This window comes from Manihot esculenta, chromosome 16, assembly GCF_001659605.2.
Source record: "Manihot esculenta cultivar AM560-2 chromosome 16, M.esculenta_v8, whole genome shotgun sequence".
NCBI classification, from domain to species: Eukaryota; Viridiplantae; Streptophyta; class Magnoliopsida; order Malpighiales; family Euphorbiaceae; genus Manihot; species Manihot esculenta.
Window position 1 is genome coordinate 24,652,865 of NC_035176.2, and position 15,232 is coordinate 24,668,096.

General features: G+C 30.9%; 1 protein-coding gene across 1 annotated transcript; it reads left to right on the forward strand.

The window, feature by feature from the left end:
* The first annotated feature begins 5,241 nt into the window (after positions 1–5,241).
* On the forward strand, positions 5,242–6,057 carry LOC122722090. The gene has a single exon (XM_043951746.1). The coding sequence runs from the start codon at positions 5,242–5,244 to the stop codon at positions 6,055–6,057; it is 816 nt and encodes a 271-aa protein (XP_043807681.1).
* Positions 6,058–15,232: the final 9,175 nt, after the last annotated feature.

Consider the following 15,232-nt stretch of genomic DNA (forward strand, 5'->3'; position numbering starts at 1 on the left):
TTCATCCTCAACATTCTCTTATTTTACATGCGTTTTCGGATGCTGACTGGGCCGGTGATCCTTTTGATCGAGTCTCCACCACTGGCTATTTGTTGTATCTTAGTGGTGTTCCGATTTCATGGTGTTCAAAGAAATAAAAATCGGTTGTAAGGTCGTCAACTAAGTCTGAGTATAGGGTTGTAGCAGCTACTGCTTCAGAAATACTATTGATTCGATCTTTGCTTTTTGAATTGAGGTTTCCCTTGGTTTTGAATGTGCCATCAATTTATTGTGATAATGTATCAATGATATATACTTGTCACAATCCAGTTTATCATACGAAGATGAAACATATCGAGCTTGATATTCATTTCGTTCGAGATCAAGTGCAGAAAAGTTCTTTAAGAGTGGCTCATGTTTCTACAAAGGATAAGTTAGCTGATTTTTTGACAAAGCCACTACCTCGACCGTCATTCATTGCAAACAGGTCCAAGATTAGTGTTCTTGATGGCACCCCGATCTTGTAGAGGAGTGATAAGCATCAATGGAAGTCTTAGCCGGAAGATTAGTTGTAGTTTAAATTCAAATACTTATTTGTATATGTAACCAATCTGTTGTAAATCCCTCTATAAATAAAAGCTTCTATAATGAATACGATATCGCTTCTCTCATAAACTCTATTTCCTTATGCTATTGATGAATAAACATGAGAAAAAGTTTTAGTAATATTATTAAAACTTGTAAAATTTTGCATAATTTTTTTTTTTGCAAATATTCTAATTATTTTTATCACATATAAATAATGAAAATCTACTGTCAAAAATGAAAGTAATAAATTCTTATATGAAAAAGTTTGATTTAACATTTTATAGATAGAATTCCACCTTATAGGAATATTTAGTTGCAAATTTTTATGGGTTTGGTGCTATTATTTACACAATAATGTCCCTAATCTCTCATAACATTTAAATGTAATTATAAAAAACTTAACATATTTTTTATAGGTTGAATATATAGATTTAAACTTATAATTTCATCTTGTATACATAAATTAATTACATGGCATCCACATCTAATATGAAAAAATTTACCACAAAAAAATTGATTGGTGTATATTTTTTAAAGATACAATAGATGTAGTATTTGCTGAAACATTATCAAAATCAATACAAAAAATATTAAAAGTGAATATTCTTCTCAAATATTTTTAATTAATCGTATAATATTATTGTACAATGTCTTTTATTAAAATCTCTAAAACATAATAATATTTTTTAAATAATATGATTATTATCAATCCAATAGCAAGTAATTCTCATATATGAATTAACTTATCAATGATATTTCCAAGTATTTAAACAGATGGAAACTATATGTTTCAATTGTAATAACAATTGAATCTGTTCATTTTTAATTTTATTATAGCGTGATATAAAATAATTAAAAAAAGATTTGTAAATTTGTAATTTTTTAATAAATGAAAAAGATAAATGTTCAATACTTATTAATTTTGTCATTTCTTCTTTAGTTAAAGTATCAAAATATTTTAAAATATTAAATATATGTGTATCTCCGAATTTTGAAATTGGATTTGTCTTGTATCACCATTTATTTCACTAAGATGTTTATTTTGAAAATATCTTTGAGAACTTATCCACCTTTGATTTAAAATTTAAAAAGGTGATTATTTCACCTTAATTTCATTATTAATAAATATCTTAGTCAAGTAAACAATAAAAATATTATACTTTAATGTTGATTGGGTTGACTTTATTACTGGCTCCACTATTAGTATTGACGCTTCATCTTTACTATTATTTATATTTATATACTGCAATCCAATAATTGTTGAATTTGTGAAAGCAAACTGATTATCAAATAGTTCATAAAAATTATTAGTACATATAGGCTTGGAACAGAGATCAAACATATATTGATTGGAAAAATTAGTTATTTTCCCTTTACTCTTATATACTATCATTAATGAATTTCTAGAATGTGTTATATTATAAAAAAAGAAAATAAGGTATCAAAGTTTATGAAAACATGAGAATGATTTGAAAGAATTGAGATGATTTCGCATTGAAAAAAAAATATCGAAAGAAATGCAATAATTTCAATTTGAAGAAAATATTGAGAGAATTGATAATTAAAAAAATTGGATTGAGAATTGAGAGAATTTTAAGATGATTTTAAATGAGCTAAAGTTTGAATATTTATAGAAGGAAATTTTTTAAAAAAAAAAATTAAAAAACATGAAAAACAGTCCTACAGGACCTATACAGCATGCTAAGAGTGCCAAACCCCTTGGCCCTTTCACCCAGTATCCAACCACAGGATGCCATATGACGATACAATTTCAAATTAAAATTAACCAGAATTAGATCAAACCGCCAATTTGAATCAATCGGTTCTGGTCTAGTTCTGATTCTAGTTAGAGAAAGAGATCCAATCTAGTTCACGGTCCGAACTGGATCGTGTCCAGGTCTAGAGATAATGGGAAAAAGATTTTGAACTTTTCACGTTTTAACAAATATACCCAAATAAAAAAGGGTAATTTACGATTTAATCCCTGGGTATTGCCATTATTAACAAGTCAGTCCCTGTATTTTCAGAAACCTATTAAAACGTCCTTATGTTTTCTCTCCGTCAATGAAATAGTCCTTCTGTCTATTTTTGCCGTTAAAAATATAGTAAAAGACTAAATTACCCCCAATTATTTTTCTCCTCCTCCTCCTTCCTTTTCTTCTTCATTAATTCTTCTTCCTTTTGCTTCTTCTTCTTCTGCTTCTTCTCCTTTTTCTTCTTCAGCTTCTGCTTCTTCTTCTTCAGCTTCTGTTTTTTCTCCTTCTTCTTCTGCTTCTTCTCCTTTTTCTTCTTTTGCTTCTTTTTCTTCTTTTTCTTCTTTATCTTCTTCTTCTTCTCATTCTTCTCCTTCTTCTTCTTCTTTTTCTTCTTTTTCTTCTTTCTCTCCTTCTTCTTCTTCTTCTCCTTCTTCTTCTTTTTCTTCTTTCTCTTCTTCTTCTTCTTCTTCTTCTTCTTCTTCTTCTTCTTCTTTTTCGGAGGAGGAGGAGGAGGAGGAGGAGGAAGAGGAAAGAAAAGATAGGGACTATTTTGTTGATAAAAAGAAATAATAAGGATGTTTTAATAGATCTGAGAAAAGATAGGGACTATTTCGTTGACAAAAAGAAACAATAAGGACGTTTTAATATATTTCTAAAAATATAGGGAGAGACGATTTCGTTGACAGAAAGAAACGACGAGGAGGGACTATTTCGTTGACTTAAATAAATGACAAGGATGTTTTAATAGATGTGAGAAAAGATAGGGACTATTTCATTGATGGAAAAAAATAATAAGGACGTTTTAATAGATATGAAAAAAGATAAAAATATTTTAATAGATTTTTGAAAATGTAAGGACTAACTTGTTAATAATTACAATATACAAGGACTAAATAAATGGTTTTATTTGAGGGTAAAATTGGATTTTAAAAATTTTCTCTCTCCTCCTTTATCTAATTTTAATGGAAAATAGGACGGAAGGACTATTTCGTTGACGGAAATAAAACATAAGGACGTTTTAATAGGTTTCTGAAAATACATGGACTGACTTATTAATAATGGCAATACCCAGGGACTAAATCATAAATTACCCAATAAAAAATTTTAACTTATACATCCTATACTAAACTCTTTATTTTTGTTGTGCCCCATCATTAATTTTAAACAATAAATCTTACACCTTTACCTCGTTATTATCCTACTAAGCAACACACTACTAGTCCTAATCAGCATCTAAAATAATTAATACAATAAAAAATCACTAACCCCTTAGATCTTCGACCCCTTAAATTCCTCACCCTCATAAATACCTAACCCCCACATCAAATTTCTCGCATTTAATATAAGATTAAAATCTTTATATCATTTTCTTATCATAGTTTCTCTAAAGATAAGTGAAAATTTCTCTGAAAATAATCAAAACTGATAGCTGATATATATGAGATATATAAAATTGATTTCTCAAGAGTACATAATTTTGAAGGAAACTTTGACTCCATTGTGCATATAGACATAGTGTGAGAGTCGTGATGTACACATCTAGACAATGAAAAATCTTAATCGAGATTTTGTAGACGTAGAACTTGGGAGGTAAGTTTCTTAATAAATGTTGTCTGTTGTGAAGTTCTTAATTGTTTGTGGTTGATTTATTAATTTTTTTTATCTATTGATTCGAATTCCATGGGTGAATGCTATTCTTTTTTTCAATATTATGACTCATTATTTATAGAACGAGACAGGAATGTTCTGATTTTCTCAGAGAAGTATATTGAAAGATAAAATTAAAGAAGTTTAGAAGAAATATGCAATAAAATAGGAGAAATTGAAAAACTTAATAAAGAGCTATCTAAAAGAGTAAAGGAATTAAGCAAGAACGAAGAGAAACAAATAAAACAGATTATTAAATTGAAGGAAGAATTCAAAATTTTGAAGAACTCAATGTGTCTTTATACCATTGTAACAGTTGCAATAGGGTATTTAATATGTAGCCTGTTTCTTATATTATTAGTTGATAGGAATGTAATGTTGAGACTGTAATGAATATGGCATGTTGATGTGAGTAGTATGGGAAATCAATATTGACACTATAATATTTTTTTATACAATTGTATTTTGAAAATATAAATAGGTTAATACCGGTGACAGTACTTACTGTATATAAAGACAACATGTCAATAAATAAAAATAGAATTGTAGTTTAACTGTATTGATGATGGTACTGTGGTAAAATTAGTTTAGATTTCAAAAAGATTTTATGGTTATTAAAGGTTTTATGGTCGTTGAAGATTTTATGGTCATTAAAGATTTTATGGTCGTTGAAGATTTTATGGTCATTAAATATTTTATTTATGAGATTTAAATATAATATTAAATCTGACCGTTATGATTTTATTATATTATTTTAAGATTTTTATAACCATATATAACAGTCGTTTTTTCTATTATAAATAGCCTTCATCTTTACAAAGATAAGAACTCCCATTTTTCAACTTTATTCTTTCTCTTCTCTGTGTTTTCTGTTGGATTATAAATTAGAGATAAATTCTTGTTGTCCTGATCCTGAAAATTAAATTCCAGAAAAATCTGTTTAATCATTGGGGATTACAAAATAAATCCTTAAAGACAGTGTTCACCACGACTTAGGTTTCATTATTTTATCCTATTTTTCCAATAATCTTAAGGATTTATCTTTACACAAATGAAATCAAATGTTGTCACTGTCTCTACTTCTGCACTGCCTGCTGCTTCATACACCAAACCTTTTTCTGACATCTCAAAGATTGAAGATATAAATAGGAGGGAACTTAAAGTTGCAAAAGGTAAAGAGCTGGCTACAAGAGCAAACCTTGTACAAGGAAAAGTGCACAAATCAAATAACAGGTATGAAAATAAGAAACTTGATTACAAATCTAAATTTAATAATCCCATCTTTAAAAAGAAAAGATATTGTCTTGTATGTGGTAAGCCGGGTCATGATGCACCCCATTGGAGGAAAAGAGTGATAAATGACATTCCTCCTAAACCAAAAGTGAATTTAGTTGAAAGAGATGACATTATTGCTGCGGTCATTTCTCAAACTTTTTTTGTAGCTAATGTGCAAGATTGGGTAGTATATTCTGGTGCTACTAAGCATATCTGTACAAACAGAAATGTGTTTACCTCCTACTCTACAATGGGGAAAGGAGAAGAACATGTGTATTTGGGTGATTCTAGGATTGCAAGTGTTCTTGGTAAAGGGAGAGTTCTTCTTAAACTTACATCTGGCAGCAAGATCTTGGCACTTAATGAAGTACTTCATGTACCTAATATAAGAGCTAATTTAATTTCTGTAGTCCTATTGGAAAAGGCTGGGATTAAGGTGTCTTTTGGGTCAGACAAAATTATACCGACTAAAAATGATATTTTTATTAGAAAATATTATTGTAATCAGAGACTCTTTGTTCTCAATATTTCTGTAATAACAAATAAAAATGCATCTTCTTGTGCTTTCTTGTTTGATTCTTTTAATTTATAGTATGCTAGATTAGGACATGTTAGTGCTTCTTATATTAAAAAAATGCAATATCTTGATATAATATCTGGTATTGATAATATATGTTTAAATAAATGTGAGATTTGTGTAGAATCTAAGTCAACCAAAAAATCATATTCAACTACACATAAAGAATCTGAATTGTTTAGTTTAATGCACACATACTTAGGGGATTTAAAACAAACTATGACTAGAGGTGGTAAAAAATATTATGTAACTTTTATTGATGACTATTCTAGATATACTAAAGTATATTTGCTTAGAAACAAAGATGAAATATTTGATATGTTTCAATTGTATAAGGCTGAAGTAGAAAATCAATTAAATAGAAAAATAAAAAGATTATGTAATACCCGGCTAGACTCCGGTATCGGAATTCCTACCGTCCGGTGGAATCTCGGATGTCGGAAACCTCTAGAAGGGTAAAATCATGTTTTCACAAATTGTTTTAATGTATTTAATGATTTTAAGCAAAAAGAAAATTGAGTTTTGTATGAAAAAGACCAAGGAGGCATTTCCAGGTTCGGCCGCCGAACCTCAAGTTCGGTCGCCGAATGTGGGATGGTTTAGGGGGGCAAGTTAGGCTTCCGCAAGTCTCAAAGGTTCGGCCGCCGAACTTGCATGGGATGTGGGGGCACGTTCGGCTGCCGAAAGGTGGTCTGCCAGCCCTATATAAGAGCTCCATGGCCGAAACGGGCGAGTTTTCTCCCCATTTTCGGCCACGGTGAGTTCATGCTCTCTTACGGTTCGTTTTTGATGTTTTTCCTCCGATCTCGCATGTTTTAACAAGCTTTATGTTGATCTGAAGAGATTTGAGCAAAAAGAGCAAGTTTGGAAGCTTGGAGACCAAAAAGTGGATTTCTCCCTACCTCCAAGCTAGGATCGTCTTTCCTCTCGATCTTCAAGAGGTAAGCTTAGATCCAACCTTTCTTGCATGTTTTAAACTAGTTTTATGAAGATCTATAGAGTAGAAATGCATGTTAGGTGATTGTTATGTTTATGGGTTTATGTATGTTTATGAATAATGTGGGTTGTTTGATGTGTTCTAGATGGGGTTTAGGATAGTTTGAAGCCCCTAGAAGATTGTATGCTTGAGTATGCATGTTGTAGAATAGGAAAATGCATGTTTGAGTGAGTTGGGAGGCGTTTGTGCATGTTGGAACCAAGTTTCTGCCCTTTGGGAGAAACCAGGTTCGGCAGCCGAAGGCTCCTTCGGCCGCCGAACCTGCCTGTGGTAGCATGAATCGGCTGCCGAACCCTGCCCCCGAAAGTGGACTTTCGGCTCTGGAAGGGAGTTTCGGCCGCCGAAGATGCCGCCGAACATGCATAAGTTTTGTCTCTGGAGGGAACCTTCGGCCGCCGAAAGTGCCGCCGAAGGTGCATGACTTTCGGCTCTGGAGGGCCTTTCGGCCGCCGAACCTGCTGCCGAAAGTGCCCTATTCAGCCCTCCTTTGCATGAATTCCTTGATTGTTTTAAGGTGTTTTAGGGGGTTTTTGGGGGATGTTTTTAGTGTTATGCTTATGTATGTTAGGTCCCTCATTTGAGTCCACCTGTGTAGGTTCGGACCCGAGGAACCGAGGACCCCAGTAGTGAGTTCAGCTGCTTCGGTGTTTGTTAGAGTCAGTCAGAGGTGAGTGGAACTAAACTTAATCTTTTAAATGGAGAAATTAAATGTTTTTATCATTGTTTCATGCATCATGATTATGCAATAGGATGATTGCATTAGATTTCACGAATATGTTGCATCGCATTCTTTGTTGTTGATGTGGGTGAATGTTGGATGACCCAATTAGTCCCTGAGGAAAGACCAGGACCCCATTCTACGGCCTGGCACGAATATGGGACTCGAAGACAGGTGCTCAGAGGAGGCCCTGGGCAATGGTAAGTAATGTATGATATGACAGGAAGACCAGGACCCCATGCTACGGCCTGGCACGAAATGATGCTGGGACTATTTGGTGACAAGTTCACCTAACCCTTGATGTGAATTGTCTGAGTTATGATACATTTCATATGAGCATATTTGTTAACATGTTTTTTTTATGGTTCTACTCACTGGGCTTGTTAGCTCACCCCTCTCCCTTAACCCCCAGGTTTGCAGGTACAGGATAGAGCAGGAGGTCGGATAGAGTAAAGTCTTAGTCATGTAATAGCTCGTAGTGGACATGATGGATATTGTAATGTAATGTTGAGTTATGTAATGTAATGATGATATTGAGGTTTAGAAGTGTGCTTGACCATAGTATGTTGTAAATCCCTTTTTAGATACATGATCTTAAATGTTTATGGATGAATTATGATGAGGACTCCAAGGTGGGGTTAATGTTAATATCTATGTTAATGCATGCACAGGTTGAGTTTGGTTCTTGAATGAAAAAGAAAAGTTCAAATTTTTATGTATGTTGTTGATCATGTATGGGATTAATCAGGTTCACAGGATGTATGCTAGGCTTGCTACGGGTCCCGGCGGCCTTAAGCCGATCTGGATCCTAGCGCCGGTAGCGGTCCGATTTTCGGGTCGTTACAGATTAGATCAGATAAAAGTGGAGAATATATCTTATTTAATGACTTTTGTGAAAAGGAATGAATAATTCATGAATTTACTCTACCCTATTCACCTGAATCTAATGGAGTAGCGGAAAGAAAAAATAGAATATTAAAAGAAATGATGAATGCTTTATTAATAAGTTCTTCCTCACCTAATAACCATTGGGAGGCTTGTCATCTACAAAATAGGATACCTTACAAGAAAACTGATAAAACACTCTATGAACTTTGAAAAGGTATCCGTCATAACATATCATAATATGCTCGAAGGCTAGTGGATCATCCAATATTTATCCACAACAACAAATAATTACGCAATGCATTATATTCGTGAATTCTAATGCAAAACAACCTAATCATATATACATAGCATTTTTTATGCATAAGCATGCTCAAAACGTTTAATTTTCTTTAAAATAATAGTTTAATTTAGTTCTACTCACCTCTGGCTAATGCAAGTCTAACTCTAAAGCAGTTATCTTACTGTTGGGCTCTACGATCTCCTAAGTCTAAGCTTACACAAATGAACTTAAATGAGAGACCAAATATAACTTTTAAACTTTTTAAACTACCCAAAGAAACCCCTAAAAGCATATATGAAAATATATAGAAAACAAGCTGAAAGCTGCTAGACAAGGGACTTTCGACTGTAGTTTCGGCGGCCTAAAGTTCTCTTATAGATCCGAAAGTCAAACTTTCAAAGGTAAGTTAGGCAGCCTAAAGGATAGCCTTCACAGGCAAGTTCGGTGGCTGAATCTGGGTTCTTCTGCAATGCAGAATCCGATTTTTTTCTTCTGTCAACAGGTCCTAAAATACAACCAAACTCATATGTAACAGCTAAAATCCATATATTTGCAACTCAGAACATAAAGGACTATTCAAAACTAACCTAAACTTTAACATGCATTCATCAAGTCAAGAAGATACAATTTGTCTCTTTAAACAGCCCATAAACAAAACCTTTATACTTAAAAACCAATCACATGATTCACATGCAAGGGTAGATATTACATACAAGTTAAACACATAAACGGACTGAAATTAGAGTCTACCTTGAACAAGTTCTTCTCTAACAATGAGGAGGAAGGAGGAGGAGGTTTTTGAAAAGAAAACCTTGAGCTTGCAGTGTTTTAAACTTAAAGTCCTGATTTTTCAAAACAAAATGAAGAATTGTGAGTTTTTTGGAGAAGATTGAAGAAAAAAAACTCAGAATTTCAAGAAATTTTTCTTGTATTGACCTTTGCCTGAAATGGAGAGAAATTCTCTCTCTTTCGGGCTGATGACTATTTATAGGTAAGCTAGAAAAACCATCTTCGACAACCGAATCTGGAGGTTCGGTGGTCGAACTTGAAGTTTTTGAAGTACATTTTTTTAAACATATTTTAAAATACTTAAAATTCATTTTATAAAATATCTGTTTTACCCTTCTAGAGTTTCCAATTTTGAGATTTTGAATTTCAACAGAGATTCCGTTGAAAAGTTGAAATTCTAACGCAAGAGTTTAGCCAAGTATTACATTATTACCCCCTTAAGAATATTCGTCCTCGAATATTCAACCATATATGTAAAACACATAACATACACATCGAAGGAAACAGATAAAACCATCTAACAACTTACTTTAAAAGAGATGAGGGTACTGTCTAAGTATCGACTTTCTGGTCTCCCATGTACACTCTTCTATATTATGATGATTCCATAAACCTTTACCATTGCAATTTTCTTTTTTCTCACCTTTCTAATTTATGCGTCTACAATCTGTACTGGCTGCTCAGCATAGGTGAGATTTTCAAGGATCTCTACATTAGGCTCACTAAGAATCTTACTCGGATCTGACAAGAATTTTTGTAATATAGAAACATGAAAAATTGGATGGCTTTTCTCTATGAAAGCAGGTAAACCTAACTTGTAAGATACACTTCCAATCTTTTCAAGATTTCGAAGGGTCCGATATACCTTGGAGCTAGTTTACCTTTTTTTCTGAAACGAAATACCTCTTTCATAGGAGACACCATAAGCAATACTATATCTCCTTTCTGGAAGATAACTTGCTTCCTACGGATGTCTGTATAGTACTTCTGCCTACTCACAGCTGTTCTGATTCTTTCACTGATTATGGGCACCACTCTGTTGGTGATCTCTGCTAACTCTAGCCCTACTAAAGCCCTTTCTCCTACTTCTTCCTAAGAAACAGGTGATATGCACTTCCTCCCATATAAAACTTCATAGAGAGTCATCCCAATACTAGCACGGTAACTGTTATTGTAAGCAAACTCCACCAATGATAGATGTTGTCTTTAAGAACCACCAAAGTCTAGCACACACATCCTTAACATGTCCTTTATGGTTTGGAGAAGAGACAAAGAAAATCGAAGAAAAATTAGCCTCTACCAAGGGTGAAATATTGCAATCGAGCCCTTGTTTGCATATCTTTTAGAAAGGAAAGAAAATAAATAGAAAATAAGGAATAAAAATGAAAATAGTGACAAAAATTTACTTTCCTCTTATTGTTTGGATGTTAGGAAGGGAGGAAATAACTTTTTTGAATAGTAAAATAACTATTTTAACTTTTATATTTGTAATTAAAATAAATAATTTTTAGAGATTAAAAGGTACTTATGTTTATTTTCTACCAATTTTCTCTCCAATTTGGAGAGAAAGTGAATAATAATTTTAATTTATTATTTTTCATTCTTATTTTCCTTCCTCCCTTATTTTCCTCTAATTTAAACAAAATATGAGAGAAAAATGTTTTTATTTTCCTTTTAAATTTTTCTTCCTCACATTCAAACATAGCACGAGGAGTACTATAAATTTCTTTAAAAGTTGGCAAAATGTATCAATCCCAGAAAAATGATGTAAATTGAATAACCTTTTCATAATATGGGTGTAAATTGAAATAAGTAATTAAAAAAAATATTAGTTTTCTTGGATATTTTTGTAGATAAATTTCAAAGAAAAGTTGACAACAAATTGAACTAAAAAGAAAAAAGAAAAAGCAGTATGAAGTAAAAGAGAAGGAAACTATATTAAGTAGGTTAGATCTTTAGCTTAATTTGATGATTCTTTTTTCTTTGACTTTGTTATTTTCTTCTCAAATTACGAAAGAAATCTTTCAAAAAGAAAAAAAGATGGTGAAGGAGTTTAGTATTATAGGATGGATACCATCCATAATACAGGTGCTCCCTAGTGAACTTAGCCTTGGATGTTAAGGCGGACATTAAAAAATCACCATATCTTGAATATTGTTGGCAATTAAGGTGGAAGAGATGAGAGGAAAGGAAGAGAGAGAGTACTTGAGTACAGAGGAGAGATATAGAATAAAAAAGAGAGAAAAAATATTTCTATTTTGATATTTGACGCAACAACAAATTAATGAGCAAATAGGTAAAAAGAGGTCAAGAGGAGTTTATTATTCTCTAAATAAAAGTTTAGTGGATTTTATATTATAAATTAGAGACAATACTATTATAATATTATAAGTTCAAGGACAACATAACCCATTAAAGTAATTATCTTCTTGATTGAAATAAATAGGCATTGCTTTGAATGATGATAAAATAAGGTGGTATGGATATGTTGAAAATTAGAGTAAATTATATTATAATATTTTATTTTAGTGAAACTTGTGCATTAAATTTTGTATTTTTAAAATTAGACTATTTAGTCCTTATAATTTTAGAAAACCAATAAGTTATTCATTGCAATGAGAAATACGGTTAGAGTTCCTTTATTTCATTCACAATTTCATGTTTGTAATTTCATATACTTCAATATTTTAGTTTATATAGTTTAATTATATAAAAATAAATTAGTTTTTAAACAAATAACGTAACAGTATAACTTAAATATATTACACAATTTGAAATAATGTATTATTTTTTTAAAGAGTAAAATTTTGTTTACTTCTTAATAAAATCCACTTCAATTCTTGTATTTTCAAAACCCACCTTATGGGTCCTTAACATTTCACTAAATAGATTAAATAATCTCTACCATTATTATTTCCGTTAATTGAATGTTGAATCATACATATTATGAAAAGGTACAAGTAAAAAAATATTTTAATGCCTAAAATACCCATGGTTGTTAGTGAGAGAAATAATAGCATTTCCCTTCATTAACACACACATATCTTCAATTCTTATATAAAGTGAAAGGAAAAAAATTAGGGTAAAATTGCATACATCTTCTCAAAGTGTAAGTGAATAGTTATTCGGACAATTCAAGTAAAAGGAAAGGAAGGTATTTGAATAAGAATAACTATTATGGTGATCAAACAGTTTTAAGAATCTCATAATCATAGAGAAATAATAATTACTTGTATTGTGCATGTCGAGAAAGTAAATATATATACCTTCTTTAACACCTCTTGGCTTGTCCAAGTGTAGACTGGATAAAAATTGTCACAAAGTATACTTTTTTATATATTTCAAAACTAAATCATTTCTTTGTGTAGTTACCAAGTTATTAACTAGTTCATGTAAATTTTATAAAGTAAGTAAAAGTAAATGTGAGATTTTAAAATTATACAATGACTCGGAGACTCAAAATAACTAATTATGATAAAGGTCTCGATGTCTGATGTTGATCTTTAACGACCTTTACAGTGATTACTTTATCTAGAACCTACATGAGGTAAAAACTAGCACGCTGAGTTAATACTTAGTGGGTGATTGCAAACAAATAATAAAATAAAATAAGTATATTTTATGTATATAGATAATTAAATAAACATTTATAAGCATGTAAAGTGTAGTTAACATGATATATAGCATATTTATCAAACTTCCTAGTATAAGATAGGAGTGCAAATATGTATCATTGTGCATGCTAATAATTTCTTTCGGAATCAATAAATCATTTTCTTTTGCCACTATTGTACATTTATAATCATAGCAAATCACCGTAGCTTAGTGTATGCAATAGATGCAAACATGTTAACATTCACCGATAATCTCACAAAAATCTAGCATCAATCTTAATTAAGTTCTCAGCTTAGGTAGATAAGAAATTATAGCGGTAGGCATAGAGTGTCAAACGGTAGGCTCAAAGGCTAAAACTATGATAGCAGGGCTTGTGGCCATGCTTATGAGATATCTGATATGTAACCTCAAATATAGATTATATATCGGTAGCAGTACTGTAAATTTTGTGTGTTTATATAGCATGCCAAAACACCTATATCATATGTTAAGATTAATAAGATGTGAAACTCATAACAAATAGTTCAAAACTTTATCGACTTAGCATTTCAATAGTTCATTAAGCCAATTCACTTCTTTCATTTCATACCTCTAACAAGTAATGAATGGTAAGTTTTACTCAAATCATTTTGCATAAATAAATTTGATTATTAAGAAATTACATGCGAAAAGCAAGCACAAAAAGCAAGCACATACGTAATTTCTACCTATTAAGCGAGAATGTTAATTTTTATGCATTTCAATTCAAGAGGGTTGCATTCTGCCAAATTTTGCATCAAATTTTCAAGCACCTCAAAATTATAATTAAACTTAAGTTTTTGCATAAAATATAAACATTTTAATGCATTTTTCAAAATCGAAGGACTAACTAGTGAGTTTCTCCATACCATAGGGATTAAATAGTAATTCTTCCTATAGTATAATGTTTATGTAATTAAATATAGAAAAAATACTACTTAATCCTTATGATATGAAAAAACTCACTAGTTAGTCTCTCGATTTTGAAAAATATATTAAAACGTCCCTAATATTTTAAAAAGTCTACTAATTAGTCTCTCCATTAGTTTTAGCCGTTAAGTATTGAAAAAAAAAATCTAAAATGCCCTTGTTACAGAGGGACTAACTACTTAACTAAAAATTTGAGAGACCAACTAATAAATTTTTCAAAATGATAGAAACTAAATAGTAAAATATTTAATGATAAAATTAACGGATGAACTAATTAATAGACTTTTTAAAACGTAAAAAATATTTTAATATATTTTTTAAAATCAAGCGACTAACTAATAAATTTCTTTATATTATAGAAACTAAATAGTAATTTTTTCTTAAATATATAATTAATAGTTGATAATAGTTATATTTTTAAAAATATTTTAAAGTTTAATTAATAAAATAGTAATTTATACTCCCAAGTTAACATTGTTACCTATTCTACTAACATTTAAATTTACTATCTCACTTAAAATATTTTATAATGTATTTTCATCCTTTTTAGTTTTCCTTAGTATTTCTTCTTCTTCTTTTTTATTCTTTTCTTTTTTGCTTCGTCTTTGCATGGTATTGACCATATGCATATTTGTATTTTTTTTTTCCTTCCATCTTTTCGTTTTTTATTAGAATTTCTATTTTAATGGTTCAAATTAGGTCTTTCAATTATTTAGAATGCAAAACCATTATATCCAGAACATGATTCGTAGGAGGATGAAGAGAATCGGGTAACTATAGTATCAATGTCATTCATATAAGGTGCGAATCCCTATGAGTCTTGAGATTTTACCTGCTCTAGATTGGGGATTTGATCCTTGTGGGTTTCATGGGACTAATGCATAGATTTTAATAAATTATAAGGATTAAATTGTAATTTTCCTAAGAAATTATATAAAAAAATAATAATTAAGAC